Genomic DNA, 14896 nt, shown 5'->3' on the forward strand with positions numbered 1-14896 from the left:
TATGATATAGATAGATAACATATATCCAATGAAATAAATAGAACAAGCACTTTTCAAAGGGGGGAAAATCTGAAACAAACGGAGCATTAGCTCTGCGGCTCCTTTTAAGATGATAGAATTTAGACTATTATAGTACTACACTGCTACATCAGTGTGAGGGATCTTTTGTCAATTTCTGTTACTTTTTTTTTCTTTTTTTCTTTTTCTGTAAAAAAAAAAAAAACAACAACAACAACAACAAAACAAAAGCAGAGCCTTTCTCCCAACCAAGTTCTTTACCAAATAGTAAACACTATCACACTAACAACTCCATAGCCCAGAGTACAAACTAAAAACTGTAGTATCAAGGCCCCAATTGGATGTTTAGGAGGGGGAGCTTGTATATCTATCTCAAACACACACTACACGCATGCTATATTGCGATCACTATCACCACTTTGGTCAAAAACTTAAAAGAAAACGGTCATATTGCGTATCTGTACATCAGTTTTCAACCAATGTCTATCCATCCAATGTCACTTGACTCACTTCCTTCGTCTCAAGCTCCCCCACTGCTGCATTCCGATTTTTATTCATCATACGTGAAATCTCTGTCCAGCATCTATCCCAGCCCTCTGGTGCTTCCCATGTTTGACACTGCTCCATAGATAATGTGAAAACATCTTCGTCCTCGTTATTAAGGTTAGCAAGGCCGCCAACAAGGTTGTTCACAGCCTCTAGCACGTCTTGCATTTCATCCATACTAAAGGAGGAAGAGGACCTTGGACGCCAACAAAACTGCAAAGTAACATGAGAAAGATGAACTACCAAATATAATTAGACATTTGTTAAAAATTTTGAAGGGACCTCCAGTTATGGCATTTTATATTGTCAAGCACATAGACTCACAAAGCTATGTTCAAAAACTATAAGCATATGCTAATACTAAAAAGCCCTGCACATATTACTTTCATGAGCTTCATGCTATGATGCTGTTAGGGAAGGCTCACATATGGCAAAGAGTGAAGATTCTTAGTCAAACAAATTAACCAGCTATTTCCCTTTTATGATATTTAATGTTGGATATGAATAATAGGTTCAATCCATATCATATCCTTGATAGACCTGCTAACTAAATTCCAACCCCATCCCTCCAAAAAAAAACGTGTATCTTAATGATCAAACAAAAATGAACAAGGGGTGTTAAGTAGACAGACACCAAGCTTAATAAGGGTTAAACCTCAAATAAATTTTAAAACAATATGGTATCAAGAATCTCATGACCTCAAACAATGGAAGAGTTTAAATAGGCAGATAACTGTTTGTACCTTGTACTTTTACTGAAATATCCTCTTCTTTCTTTTTTTCTTTCTTTTTTTTAATTTTGTTCCATTCACACGATATCACTAAGGGTTTGTTTGGATACCGTTTATTGTTAAAAACTGAAAACACCATAGCAAAATAATTTTTAAATGTGTGAATAGTGCCGTGGAACCTAATTTTAAAGTTGTTTTTTTCTGAAAAAAGTACTTGCAAGTCCCGTGAACAATGCACGGAGCCCACACAAAAATGCAGACGCACGTTGCTTTCCTTTTCAGTTTCAGTGCAATCCAAACGTGCACTAGTTATACCTGTTTAAGTTTCCTCCTTGGAATTTGACACAGTAGCACCCCAAAGAAGGACCAAATCATGACTCGCCCGACATCCATTTCATCAGATATAGCTGCAACATACCTGCGGAAAGGGTTGACATAATTATACAAGTAAAATAAATTATATTTCAGCAAACTACCAACTGATAGAAGTCAATTTTAGCAAACAAGAATATAACTGACCCCAACTTTCTCAAAAATAAAGATGGATAATGTATCCAACAAAAGGAACTATAATGGTAAATGATTAGGATGTGTTCAAAACCAGAATAAATGTTGCCAGATTGCTAACTATTTAAAAAAAAAAAAAAACAATATACAATATGATGCTATTGAAGTATGCATCACTTACCCTCCAGTAGGAGACCACTCAATGTTTGCAGCCGCAAAATGCTCAGTGGCTAAGGTTCCAAGAGCAGCAGCATCATAAAATATCAAGTTTCCACCACAACCCTTCATTGCTGCTACTACAATGAAACGCCCAACAGGTGACCAGTGAAGAGATCCTGCTTGCTCAACTTCCAGAGTCACAAGCTTTGAAAATTGGAGCCTATTGTGAGCTTTCAAAACCGAGTAAAAACTCACATTTCGCCTTTCACCCAAAGCATGGATGACTGCAAATCTTTGGCCTTTTGGCTCCCAAGCAAATGCAATAATCATATCATTGTTATTCTCAAGTTCGAAGTCCTCAATGGGGATACCTGGATCTTTGATACCAAAGATCACAAACCGTTGGTAAGTGGTACTCCTTGTTTCATTGAACTGGTTAAACATAACAGCAAGGTATTCCCCATTGCTTTGCCAAAACATTTTGCAATCTCTAACACCATCGAGATTTTTCCTCCTTAACTCCTCTTTACTGGGAACCTGTATCAGACTCACCTAAAATAGAAAGAACAAAAAGAAAAATGAAAATATAATGTGTGTTTGTGTGTGTATAGAATTTGTTAAGGCATTATTTAAGCTTTCCAAAAATATGAATTTGTTGGGGGAGGAGTTTTAAATACGCACCATGGCAGGCTGCACCTCATCATCATCTGTAGGAACAAATAGAGTTATTATAGGATCGGTAGGTGACCAACAAAAATCCATTACATTTTCAGCCTTTAAGGGTTCATTGTCAATGAGGCCGAAGGTCTTGGTTTCATATATGTATATTGCATTTTTTCCGATTCTGGCGAAGTACCTGTCATCATTTCTACCACTCCATCTACAAAAGATGCCTATAATTTGTGAAGACCGAAGCTAATAAACAATGCTTAAGAACATCATTTTTTTAAAACAAGAAGTTAACTAAATTAAAACCTGAAAACAGGCCAGGATACTTGAGATATGGCTTCGATCCCCCCAATTGCGTGCTCGAAATTACTTCTATCGATAACCATCTTTACTTCTCCAGTTTCAATATCAAAGATTTTAAGCACAGCTCCCTAATAATGAGTTCACATTAGAATTAGCTTATAATTCATTCTACTAACATACAACCAAAAAAATAAGAGAATATACAAACTCACATTTATTTCATACTTGCTGTAGCTAACCAAATATTTCTCCCCAGGTGAGATATCAATCAGCTTAACCTGCAATACTTGATCAATGTCAAATCATTACAGAAGGCAAGTACAATTTTATAGGACAAATATGAAAATAAAGCTCAAGAAGAAAACCATTTTGTGATCGTAAAACATTAATGGGCTAAAGAAGGTGGTGCCTCCCCAAATAATAGATCCCTTCTTGAAAGTGGTGGCCAAGTAAGTCCCAGAAGGAGACCACATAACAGATTCTGGATAAACCTGCAATGGAAAGGACAAATTTTATCGATTGTTATTTGTATGTTTTCATTTCCCTTCAGGAGAAAATTTAATTGGAATAACAAGGAATGAAAAAGGAATAAAACTACTCCAAATTAATTAAAAATGAAAAGACATTTGGTTCCTATAGAAACTTCAGTTGCTTTTCACCATAAATCTGCAAATAACAAGATTCTTTGCTTGTATTCCTTATCTTATTATATTACTTGTTTATCTAAGTAATTATTTATATTTAGTGTGGAAGAGGACCATCCGTGATAAAATTTCTCAATCTGCATATACTCATTATCAGATAATTCCTTCTCTCTAGTTGCATCACAAAATTTGAAACTGTAATCTTAACATCAAGCATGAGGATGAGGATGAGAATGGGATAACAAGGCATACATGCTAGTTTTTTTTTTTTTTTTCAAGATAGTGCATCTACTATTAGAAACTCCCTTAATGTCTAATAATTTAATCATGATGCATCAATGTTCACTACTGCAAATAATATACGACAAAAAAGAAAAAGAAAAAAAGAGAGGATGCAGGTCAATAGCTAGAGTCTGCAACTTGAAAGCAAGAGTAATAGGGAGGTAAGAGTGTTCTCCCTTGGATTATGTATAAAACTTACCATACGATAGTCAAAAAGCTCGGGCTTCAACTGTCCTGTACCAATGTTCCAATAAACCTCAAGCTCCCCAAAACGGTGAATAAGAAACTGATCTCGAACTCTTTTGTCAGTAAGCCAATTTTGAAGATGTACCTATACAATACTCACATGTGTAACTAACCACATAAAGCACCATCTTGTGTGTCAATTTGTATGTGAGAAATAGAGAGGAAGTACGTAATTATGATGGGGAATGGACAAGTCTATACCATCCACACAATCTATCAAGCTTAGAATACGAGCCATTTCTACAATTTTCACATTTTTCTCAAATAAACGACGCAAGACATACTAACACAAAGATGTTGATCCAACTATGCAAATCAATGACAATCAATCCATGTTACACAAAAATTCCTAAAAGATTAAGCTCCAAAAATACATAATTCCGATAGGAATGAGTACTTTTAAACTGTCTCATGCATTTACATCATCAGATATAAATTTGGATTTCAAAAAATATAAAACAATATTAGGGAATATTGAGAAAATTACCCCAAAAGAGGATGAACTAGAGTCTGTAGGAACTTCCATGATGATCCTGTTTAAGTTTAACTCTGTCAAAAAGGGGGAACAATATGGAATTGGTTATACTGTTGGCTAGGATTAATTAGTCACCAGACTCACCACATATCAAATCACAAAACATTTTTAGAGATCTCACATCATCAGATAAAGTGAAATTTCACAATTTCGAAATCACATGTCATCACGCTTAAATTTCGAATACTTGATTCACAAAGTGATTGATCCCGGGATGAAAGTGATTAAGTTTCTAATTAAGATTATCACACAAGTAAAACTAAAAACTTTCCAAAACACATAATAAAAAGTTCATTGGCTTCACAAAAAATTATTAAACTCTAACTGATATTAAAAACATTGTAGACTTGAAATCCACATACAGCATCTTTATAATGCATCTGAAAATCTACATATATGTGCAAAACACAACACCAGCGAATTGAGAATTGAAATCGTTCTGTAGAGTAATCTGTTTTTTTGCAATTTCGCTTTTACCTTGTTCTTCGTAAATGATCTTTGTCTAGATAAATCTTCTTAGGAATGAAACCTATCCCTAATTCTTTCTTTCTATTATAATTTATAAAAGAAAAAATCCCTAGTTCCCTACTTGACTTCTTAGCGCCTTTCAATTTTTTTTTTTTTTTAAATCTTATCTTAAATAAAAGTGGGGGAAAAGAGAGCATGTCATGATTCATGAAAGCATATTATGAACACATTTAATTCTTTTTTGCATGAGCTACGCTCGTGCTTAGAGCTTTTATTTTTCTAATTTAATGTTAATTTTTTTTTTTTTTTAAATATAAGATAAGATAGAAATTCTATTTAACCTAATCTAAGTGTATATGTGTGTAAAACTCCCTCTTAAAGACTTGAACTCCAGCTTTTGCCTCCCACATCTCATAAGCATTTATACTTATGGAGTGACCATCGTGCCAAGGATTCACAATGGTCAAAATTTATTTTTTTAAATGTGGGGGAGGGGGGTTTGAGTATATCATGCACATATTTAATTATTTTTGTTTGAGAATTTATATATATATATATATATATATTTTTTTTTTTTTATATTGAGATGAAGACTCAAAAGTGGATTGGGCTATTAAAAGTTGAAGGGACAATTTTTCTTAAAAAAAAAAAAGGGTTCGATTAATGAGTGCCTTTAGTGCATTTATTATTAGACCTAGGGTGTCTCGCCCACTCGACCCACCAACCCAACCTTCGCCAACCCATCGCCACCCAATCTGATTGCTAGAGGCGGTCAGACACAAACACAAGTCTCGACCTTCAAAAACCCAACATCAGTGGGTCAGTTACGGGTCTCCTCCTCTAAAACTTGTGAAACCAAACCCAATAGAAATACATTAATTCCCACAATTTTTCAAGATTTTTTTTTTGGCAACTTTTTCCAGCTAAATGCTACAAATTTTGGCGACCAATGCAACTAAATCTGGTGGATATACACTAGATTTGGTGAGTTCTCTACCTAATTTGGTGAAAATCTCTCCAAATTCGACAAGATCTCTACTAGATCTGGCAAGATCTCACCAGATTTAGCTAGATCTCACCAGATCTTGTAAGATCTTGCCAGATTTGACAAGATCTCGCTACTTTTCGGTAGATTTCGATGGTTTTTGTCTTTACCCAAAACCAACCACCACCCAATAGTAATTTGAATTGACCAACCAAATATCCTTAAAGGTTGACTATGGGTTTGGAAATTCTCCACCTGATTTGATTGAGTTGGTTATGGATTGGATATACACCCGACTCGAACCGACCTATGAATAGCATTAATAGACCATTGTTGATACCCATTTTTACGACATATTGGGGAAATTGAGGAAATGTGGTTTGGAGGGTATGGGTCGGTTTCATACGAACATTTTGCATAAGCCCAACCTATGTGTACTACCAAGTGAGCAAGGGATACTAGTAGCACCTCAAACTCATGGAAGAGGTCTTGTACTTGAAATTTCCACCCCAAAAGAGCTTTTATGCACCTGTTGTCTGTGATCCAACTTTTTTGCTTTACCTTTTTTTTGGGGGGACCTAAAACACATAATTGGCCTAAGTGGCTAGCCTTGTCTATTGAAGCAATCAAATGTGGCCTCCAAGGACCTACCATGTCTAGGAAATATTAGCCTATGAATTTAGGCCACTTCATTTCCCAAATTATGCAAAAAGCAAGTAAACTCTCTTACCCAAATAAAGTAAATCTTACCATATCCTTTTTTATTGAAATCCTGGGGTTCAAAGCCTTTTCTATTAACCAAAAACTAGTCACTTAGAGCACCCCAAAATCAATACAAAAGACCTCAATTAGATTCAAAAGGAGCTAGCCATGTTTTACCCATGGAGCCAAACATTCAAAAAATCTGAAGTTTGGGGTGGAAATATTGGTACAAGGAAATCTTTCATCTCTTCCTCACAACTTCTCTCAATTTTCTCTTCTTGCTATTTGTGGGTTGAATTTTCGAACTTATTGTTTCTAAACATTTTTATGCATTTTTAGTTATTGGCATTTTTTTTTTATACAAAATAGAATTTTTACTCTAACCTAATCTAAGTGTATATGTGTGTGAAGCTCCCTCCTAGAGACTTGAATCGTAACCCTTACCCCCCCACACCCCACAAGCACTTATACTTGTAGAGTGACCAATGCACTAAGGGTGTGCGGTGGTAGTTATTGACATTTTGATTTCTCTTGTAATGCACCATTAATCTCTATTCACTAATTATTGGAATTTTGGGTTTGGCTCTCCATAAATAATCACTTCTAAAGAACCCAAAAGGAAATTTGGGTCATTCTTGCATTTTTTGCCCTTGTTGCAAAACATCCCAACAACTATTTTTGGAAAGTTTTGATATCACTTTTGTGGGAAATATAAAAAGCTAACAAAAAAATTCAATTGCATTATTCTTTTCCCGTAAAGTTTCTAAAAATATTTCATAAGTCAATATCTTTAGGGCATTTGCTAAATTTTCTCCCAAAAAAAAAAAAAAAAAAGGCGAAGGACTGAAATGTGGGATTTTTTTTTAATAAAGACTCAAAAGTGGGTTGGGCAAATAAAAGTTGCAGGGAAATTTTTCTTTAAAGAAAAAAATTCTTGCTTGAGGTGTTTTTTTTTTTTTTCTTTTTCTTTTTTGGGTGCAAAAATCGTTCTTGAGTGGGAAAAGTCTTTTGTGGTTATGGAACTATTAGTAGATAAAAATAGAAGTCCAAAGCTTTTATTATTATTATTATTATTATTATTTATTTATAAAGAGTTTCAACCTATGATATCTGCTACTAATGATAGCTCTTAATCATCAAATTATAACACTAATTGGTTTTTAGTGTAGGCAAGAATTGAGCCACAGATTTCTTATTCAACCATCAATAACTTTACCAATTAAGATTAGAATTCTATTTCCTGATTTTTTTAAAAAAAATTCAAAATTGATTTACTTAGTTGACCCTATTCTTTTAAGATTTAATATGGTGTGAGAGGGTATTTTTGGACAACAGAAAAGTGAAACCAAAGCAGGAGAATCTTGTTATTAATAATACTATCGGTTGGCCTATCCTTTAATTTGCATGGATTTTTTTTATTTGTAAATATTAGTGTTTAGATCTCAACTAATGTTTTTTCTTTACATAAATTTCATAAGAAATAATGGTATTATATCAAATGATTGTATTTCTCTACTTAATAGAACTTTACATTTGAACTAAATTAGATAATGACTATTGTAAAGACTCAATTTGTAATGATCCCAAACTCGTATTGGGTTCGAACGCTAAAAACCCAAACAATAAATTTACAGAGCGTGGATATAAAAGAACTAGATTAATTTCAAAAGAAAAATGATTAAACTTCACGTTTTTAGATGGATTAACACAAATATTACAATCAATTTCTCATTGAAACAAGCTAAGTTCTTTATTTCATAAGATTTTCCTCTAGACGTCACTTGTTTAGAAGTTCCGATCTTTTTCTCTCAATGCATTCTTCCATGTTATATACTGCCCTCTTGGTGTCATCTTCACCACACATGTGTAAGTTAGATTCTGGAGATCCCTTCCTGTCCCATCCAACACTCCCTAGAACCTTCAACCAACATCTGTAAGACTGCTTCATCGTTGTAAGGCTGTTTCATCACTATTCAGGCATCGTTTCCATATTAATGCGGCTAGAGAGTTGGTTGAGAGGCAATTAATGCGGAGGTAGCAGTTGTTCAAGATATTTATTTATCTTTTCTTTCTTACCCTTAGTCCCATGTCCCACCTTTAGTGGTAATGTAGCTCTGAAGTGTATTTGTAATAATATGGCGTTCAAGTCGTTCTCGGACGCATATTGCCGAGAAGGATTTTGTCCTCGGACGAATACTGGACCCATCTTATGTGATATATACTCCTCTTTTCATTTGATTCCCCTTATAACCTTATATGGGCCTTCTCGAACAGTTTTACGTCCTTAGATGGGCCACAGGCCCATTTAGCTCAGTTTTAATAATTATTAATTAATCGGCCCCCACAATTATGTTGATGTTCTTTTTTTTGCAAGTTCATCTTCAATTAAATGTTACTTTTCTATTGTTATTTAACCAAATAGTTAGTGAACACTTTTAAACACATAAAATACATGTATGCGTATGCAATTTCTATATAAATAATTAAAATATTATATATATATATATATATATATATATACACACACACATTATTCAAAATTAATACATGTGATGAGTAAATGGTTGAACCATTTTAGTTATAAAATTCCTTAACCTCATAGATATTCTCCACGATATTATTTAATCCAAAACCTTTGTTTTTCCATGATTAAGATCTATTTGCTAATTAATTGATATGAACAAATGAAAATTAAGAAGAAAGAGAGTTAAATATGAAAAAAGGAGATAAAGAGAGAGAATTTGCTTTAATGAGATGACCATTTATACTAACTAGTTCGTAATCTCATGTATATTCATGGATACACTTAAAAATATATAATAAGATGCATAATATAATTCATATATATATATATATATATATAATTTAAATACTATTGATAGTCATTTTTATATTTTGTTGACTCTTTAAAAAATTTTGTAAGGATATTATTAGGTATAAAATATAAATTGTCCATGTTTATTTATTTATTATTGTGAATCACTTTTTTTTTTTTAATGATTCATTTATTTTAGACTCTTTGATTTTTGTACTTAATAACTCATTTTGATGAATATTTATGACGTGGTCTTATATCTAATTCTAAAATTAAGAAATGAAACTTTTTAAGAATAAATAATTTAGAACACATGGTGCAAAATTGAAATTTTAATTTAGAATTTTAATTTGAGTTTCTCTCAGTTTCACCTATTATATATATAGATTTTCATTTTGGACAGCTAGAAGAAGTTTTTATCAAGGTGGTCGATACCATACCGTACCGGCCGGTATGTACTATATTGGTACGTGTACTAGTACTGAAATGTCAACATTTCGTAATGGTTTAAATACTGGTTGATTTTGGGCGCTTTGGTCAGTACCGAAATAAACTTTTTTTATTATTATTTTTTATTTCAATTTTGTAATTTTTGAATTTTTGTAAGGGCAAAATGGTAACTTACTTGCGTTAACTTCTTCTTCTTATTATTATTATTTATTTATTTTCTTAGTATGCTAAAGTTTAAAGTCTAAAATCATGAATAATTTGTTTTGAATTGAGGTAATGTTTTATGGTAAATTTTTATTTTTATTATAATATATATAGAAAATAGTGGTAAATCCGAAACGGTACACCGATATTGATTGGTACCAAAATATATCGTTCCATTGGTCAAATTGATACAGCATTCGGTACGAGATTGACTCCCTTAGTTTTGATACTGATTATGTCAGTAAATTAACCCAAAACCCTAAAAAATTTCATGAACACCCACAGTACCATTAAAACAATACTTGTAACTACTCATACATTTTTGTATATAAATGCATATAATCTTCCTTTGATATATTGTTGTATATATATTTTCTTTAAACAAGATAATATTTTAAAAATATTTTTGGATGAATTTGAATTAAAAAGAAAAAGAAAAAGGAAAAGAAAAAAGAACTCAATGAGAGAGAGAGAGAGAGAGAGAGAGAGGTTACCTTCTAAAAGATTGAAGCAATCCACTACCCACACACCAAGAAAGCTACCACAAGTAGCTGTTGCGAAGAAAGCTTAAAAGGAAAAAGAATAGGATGAAGAACACTGAGGTGAGCATTGAGGAAAAAAAATTGGGATATAATTTCTTCAAGAATTAAAGATATATATATATATATATATATATAGAGAGAGAGAGAGAGAGAGAGAGAGAGAGAGAGAGAGAGAGAGAGAGATTTTCTGTCTTTTTGTTATTAAAGATTTATAGTCTCTATTTTGGCATATCTTATGAGATAAATGTTAGATTTATTAATGAATTTGTATTCTAGATTTCAGGAGATGATTTAATGACTTTGATTCCTATTAATTTAGATTTTAATTTTGTTAGGAGTTTTTTGACTAATTTTTTTCTCTTTCCCTTCTTAATCTTCTATGTTTTGGGATTTAGCGAAACATTTTTATTACACAATGCATTCTATTGGCCAATAAAAGGACTTTATATTTTTTCCTGGGGTTATGCATAATGCAACCTTAATTAAAATATGTAGATAAATATAGTGTATTATATTAGTTAAAAGTGGGGGGCATTTTTTATTTGGAGGCCTTAAGCCATTGCCTCACTTGCCTATATGCTTGAACCAACCCTAACTATAGTTTCCATTACAATAGATTAACATTAACCAGTCTATGAATGTTATAGATTAATTATACCAAGAATATCACTTTAGAAGCTTTAGAAGATTAAAATAACAATATAGCTATTGTATGTTGATTATTGATTAGAACAAATAAAAAGTTATTAAAAAAAAAAGTGCAAAGCAAAAGCATAAATCAAATATGAAGATGAAATGTGGAATAATTATTACATTACAATACCTATAACGGCCTACCAAATGTGCCATAAGTTTAGCATTGCGTTTTTTGGGTATAGTAGCATGGTAAAGACAATTAGCTGAATTAAGTTTCTTGCCAGTTTGAAGAAGATTTTTTTATTTATTTTTTATTTAATATATATAGGGTAAATTGCAAATTACATTCTTAAAGTTTAGGGATGATTGGATTTTATACCCTGAAGTTTCAAAATCTGGATTTTACCCCCTAACTTTTTATGGTGTTTGGATTTTACATCATGACGTTTCAAAATTTGGATTTTAGCTCCTATATTTTAGAAGTGTTTGGATTTTACACCCTAAAATTTCATAATTTTGGGGTATAAAATCCAGACATTCACAAACTTTAGGGGATAAAATCCAAATTTTGAAACATTAGGGTGTAAAATTTAAACACCCTAAATTTCAGGGTGTAAAATCTAATCACCTCCAAACTTTATAGGTGCAATTTGCAAATTATCCTTCTTTTATTATGTATCTTGGATTATGTCATTTATATCTTGTTGGTCTCCTTTTTGCTATGTATGGATTTATGCATTAACTCCATAGTTAATGTCAAAGATACATGCTCCCAGAGCAAATGGGTTGGCAAAATAGCATCCTTTTCAAATAAGTTTTCAAAAATGTTTGCTTTAAGAATGATGGTTTTCAAAAAAAAAAAACTTTTTTCCCAAAAAAAGGGGATTTCAATGTTTTATAGACTTTTAAAATAAATAAAATTCATGGGGATTTCATTCTTTTTCAACTTTTCAAATCAAAATTCATAAAGATTTTTATCCTTCCTCGTTTAGGGAACTTTCCAAAATAATAGATTTTCATCATTTCCTTTCTAGATAATTTTCTAAAAATCAAAACTCATGACAATTTTAACCCATATTCCTTTTAGAAATTTTTTTCAAACTAAAATTTCGTGATATTTTTGTTAAATCCTTTCTAGGAAATTTTTCTAATTCAAAAACTCATGAGATTTTTACAAAAATATTTTAAGGAATTTTTCTAGATTAAAAACTGATGAGAATCATATTTTGGGTGTTTTAAAATATGATGCTTTGCCCATGGCTTAATAAATTCATTAAGTCCATAGGTTCCCTAAGAAAAGCCAAATATAAATCCCGACCCATTTTTAAACTAATGTCTTACTTTATTTGTTTTGACATAGAATAAATGTGATTTATTTGGCTTTGTTAATTTAAAAGGGTGAGATATATTTTCTTGCATTCTTGCTTTAGACTAATCATGTCATATCATCCTAAAATAGATTATACATGTCTTTTCAAATGTCATTTATCCTAGGATAGATTACATGCCTTCGCCATTGTTTCATCCCATTTCACATGTACATGCATATCTTTTTAGTTCCCAAAAATGCAAATGTTTAGTTAATATTAATTTAAAGGGTAGATTACATGCCTTCACCTTTGTTTCATCCCATTTCACATGTACACGCATATCTTTTTAGTTCCCAAAAATGCAAATGTTTAGTTAATATTCAAAGGTGATTTTTTAAAATTAAATTTGAAATGAGGTACTATCCTTTTGGATAGGCGTTGTAGGGTGCCTAACATTAACATTTTTCCCACACGTAACTAAACTTTCGAATCAATAATTTCTGATTCGAAACATTTTTATATATATTTTTTATTTTAACTTAGGAGCCCTAGGAATTTCATAGTTAATTTAGAAAATAAAATTGATTAAACTTAGATGATCAATCACACCATTAGAATTCCAATGGTTGGTGGCAAGTCTTTAAAATAAATATAGGTCAAAATATTCACTCTCACACACCTCACTCTAGTGTTATACACATGTCACATAGTTGTTTATTTTTAGAAAAAATACATGTCACCAAGCCAAAAAATTCCCAAGCCATGGCAACTTGTCGTTTAATGCAGTGAGAATCCGGGTATGATAGTGCCACCCCACTTGAAAAATGTCGTACCATTGTTCAATTAGTCACATAGACATATAAACTAACGATAGTTAACATAATTGCAGAAGGACCAATAGCACTTGTTTTTAAAAGTTCTGAGACTAATAGTATGCATTTAAAACTTTAGAGATCAAAAGTGCTCACCTAGTACACTTCAAAAACCAATATAATATTTTGCCTTTATTTATTGTGATGATATGTTACGCAATGTTTCAAAAAACATTGCCAAGAGTCATATAGTTTTTCTTCCCCCATTAATGTAATTATTGAATTATAAAAATATAAAAGTAATTTTGAAAATTGTTTTTGCCTTATTAGTCTTATTTTTCATAGACCATAGAACATGCTTTCCGTTGACTTGCATTTTCCATTGTACCAAACACTATGAAAATGTGGAAATGCTCGGGGTGTGAGTATAATCCAATTACTTGGCTGCAACGCAAATTGGATCATTTTCATTTCAATGAGTTTTACATTAAACAAAAAAACAAAATTGTGAACACGTGAACATAGCACAAATAAGTTAGCATTGGACTATATATAAAGTGGTTAGCATCTAGGATTTAGCAATAGCAGATCATATATCATCCATAGTTACCACCCACTATTTCATCTTTTGAGAGAACCTCCCAAAAAACTTTTGCACAGCCATGGAAATTGATGCTGCGGACAGAGATAGGACTTGTTTTTTGTGTGCCGACATTCCTCACAATGCAGTTAGGTTGGATTGCTGGAGGAGACAAGATGGAAACAAATTCCCAATTCCAGCTTGTAGGACCTTCGTTTGTGCCTACCCCAATACCAAAGGAAGAAAAAACTGTGCCACACAATTCCTCTCTAATAGTGGGGCAAAAGATTACTATAGTTTTGTTCGTTGGAATGATAGTCTAAGGACACTGGAGTACTTAGACGAGCGAACACCGGAGTCTAGTAATTGGATTGTTGGCAAGTGTCCTATCTGCCAGGGACATATCCGAGGTGTTGAAGTCATTGATACCGTGAGACAATACTACAATGCACAAGTAAGAGGGTGCTACTATAATGGCTGTACATTTGAAGGAAATTTTATTGCTATGCAACATCACGTGCTAGAATATCATCATGACCCACCTCTGGAAGAGGAGGAATGGGTTATACCGCAATAGGTAATCTACTTTCTCATCAACTATATATATATAAATATATATATACACACACATATAATTACATCATAAGTAGGCTTATACTATATCACTAAAATCCTATGCCATGCCAATGACTTCTTATCAATTAGAAAAATATATACTTCTTTAATTATTTACAAAGATATCGAAGATATCA

The 14896-nt window shown here is 32.3% G+C and overlaps 1 protein-coding gene across 1 annotated transcript; it reads right to left on the reverse strand.

The window, feature by feature from the left end:
* Positions 1-297: 297 nt before the first annotated feature.
* LOC115973426 (eukaryotic translation initiation factor 3 subunit B-like) lies at positions 298-4343 on the reverse strand. The gene is made up of 9 exons (XM_031093693.1): positions 4275-4343; positions 4059-4190; positions 3299-3424; positions 3146-3211; positions 2937-3061; positions 2643-2841; positions 1984-2513; positions 1611-1713; positions 298-777 (listed from the first exon to the last, which is right to left on the reverse strand). Exons 1-9 carry the CDS (start codon positions 4341-4343, stop codon positions 502-504), a joined length of 1626 nt encoding a protein of 541 aa, XP_030949553.1. The 3' UTR covers positions 298-501.
* Between the last annotated feature and the right edge of the window lie 10553 nt (positions 4344-14896).

This window comes from Quercus lobata, chromosome 2 (genome assembly GCF_001633185.2).
Source record: "Quercus lobata isolate SW786 chromosome 2, ValleyOak3.0 Primary Assembly, whole genome shotgun sequence".
NCBI classification, from domain to species: Eukaryota; Viridiplantae; Streptophyta; class Magnoliopsida; order Fagales; family Fagaceae; genus Quercus; species Quercus lobata.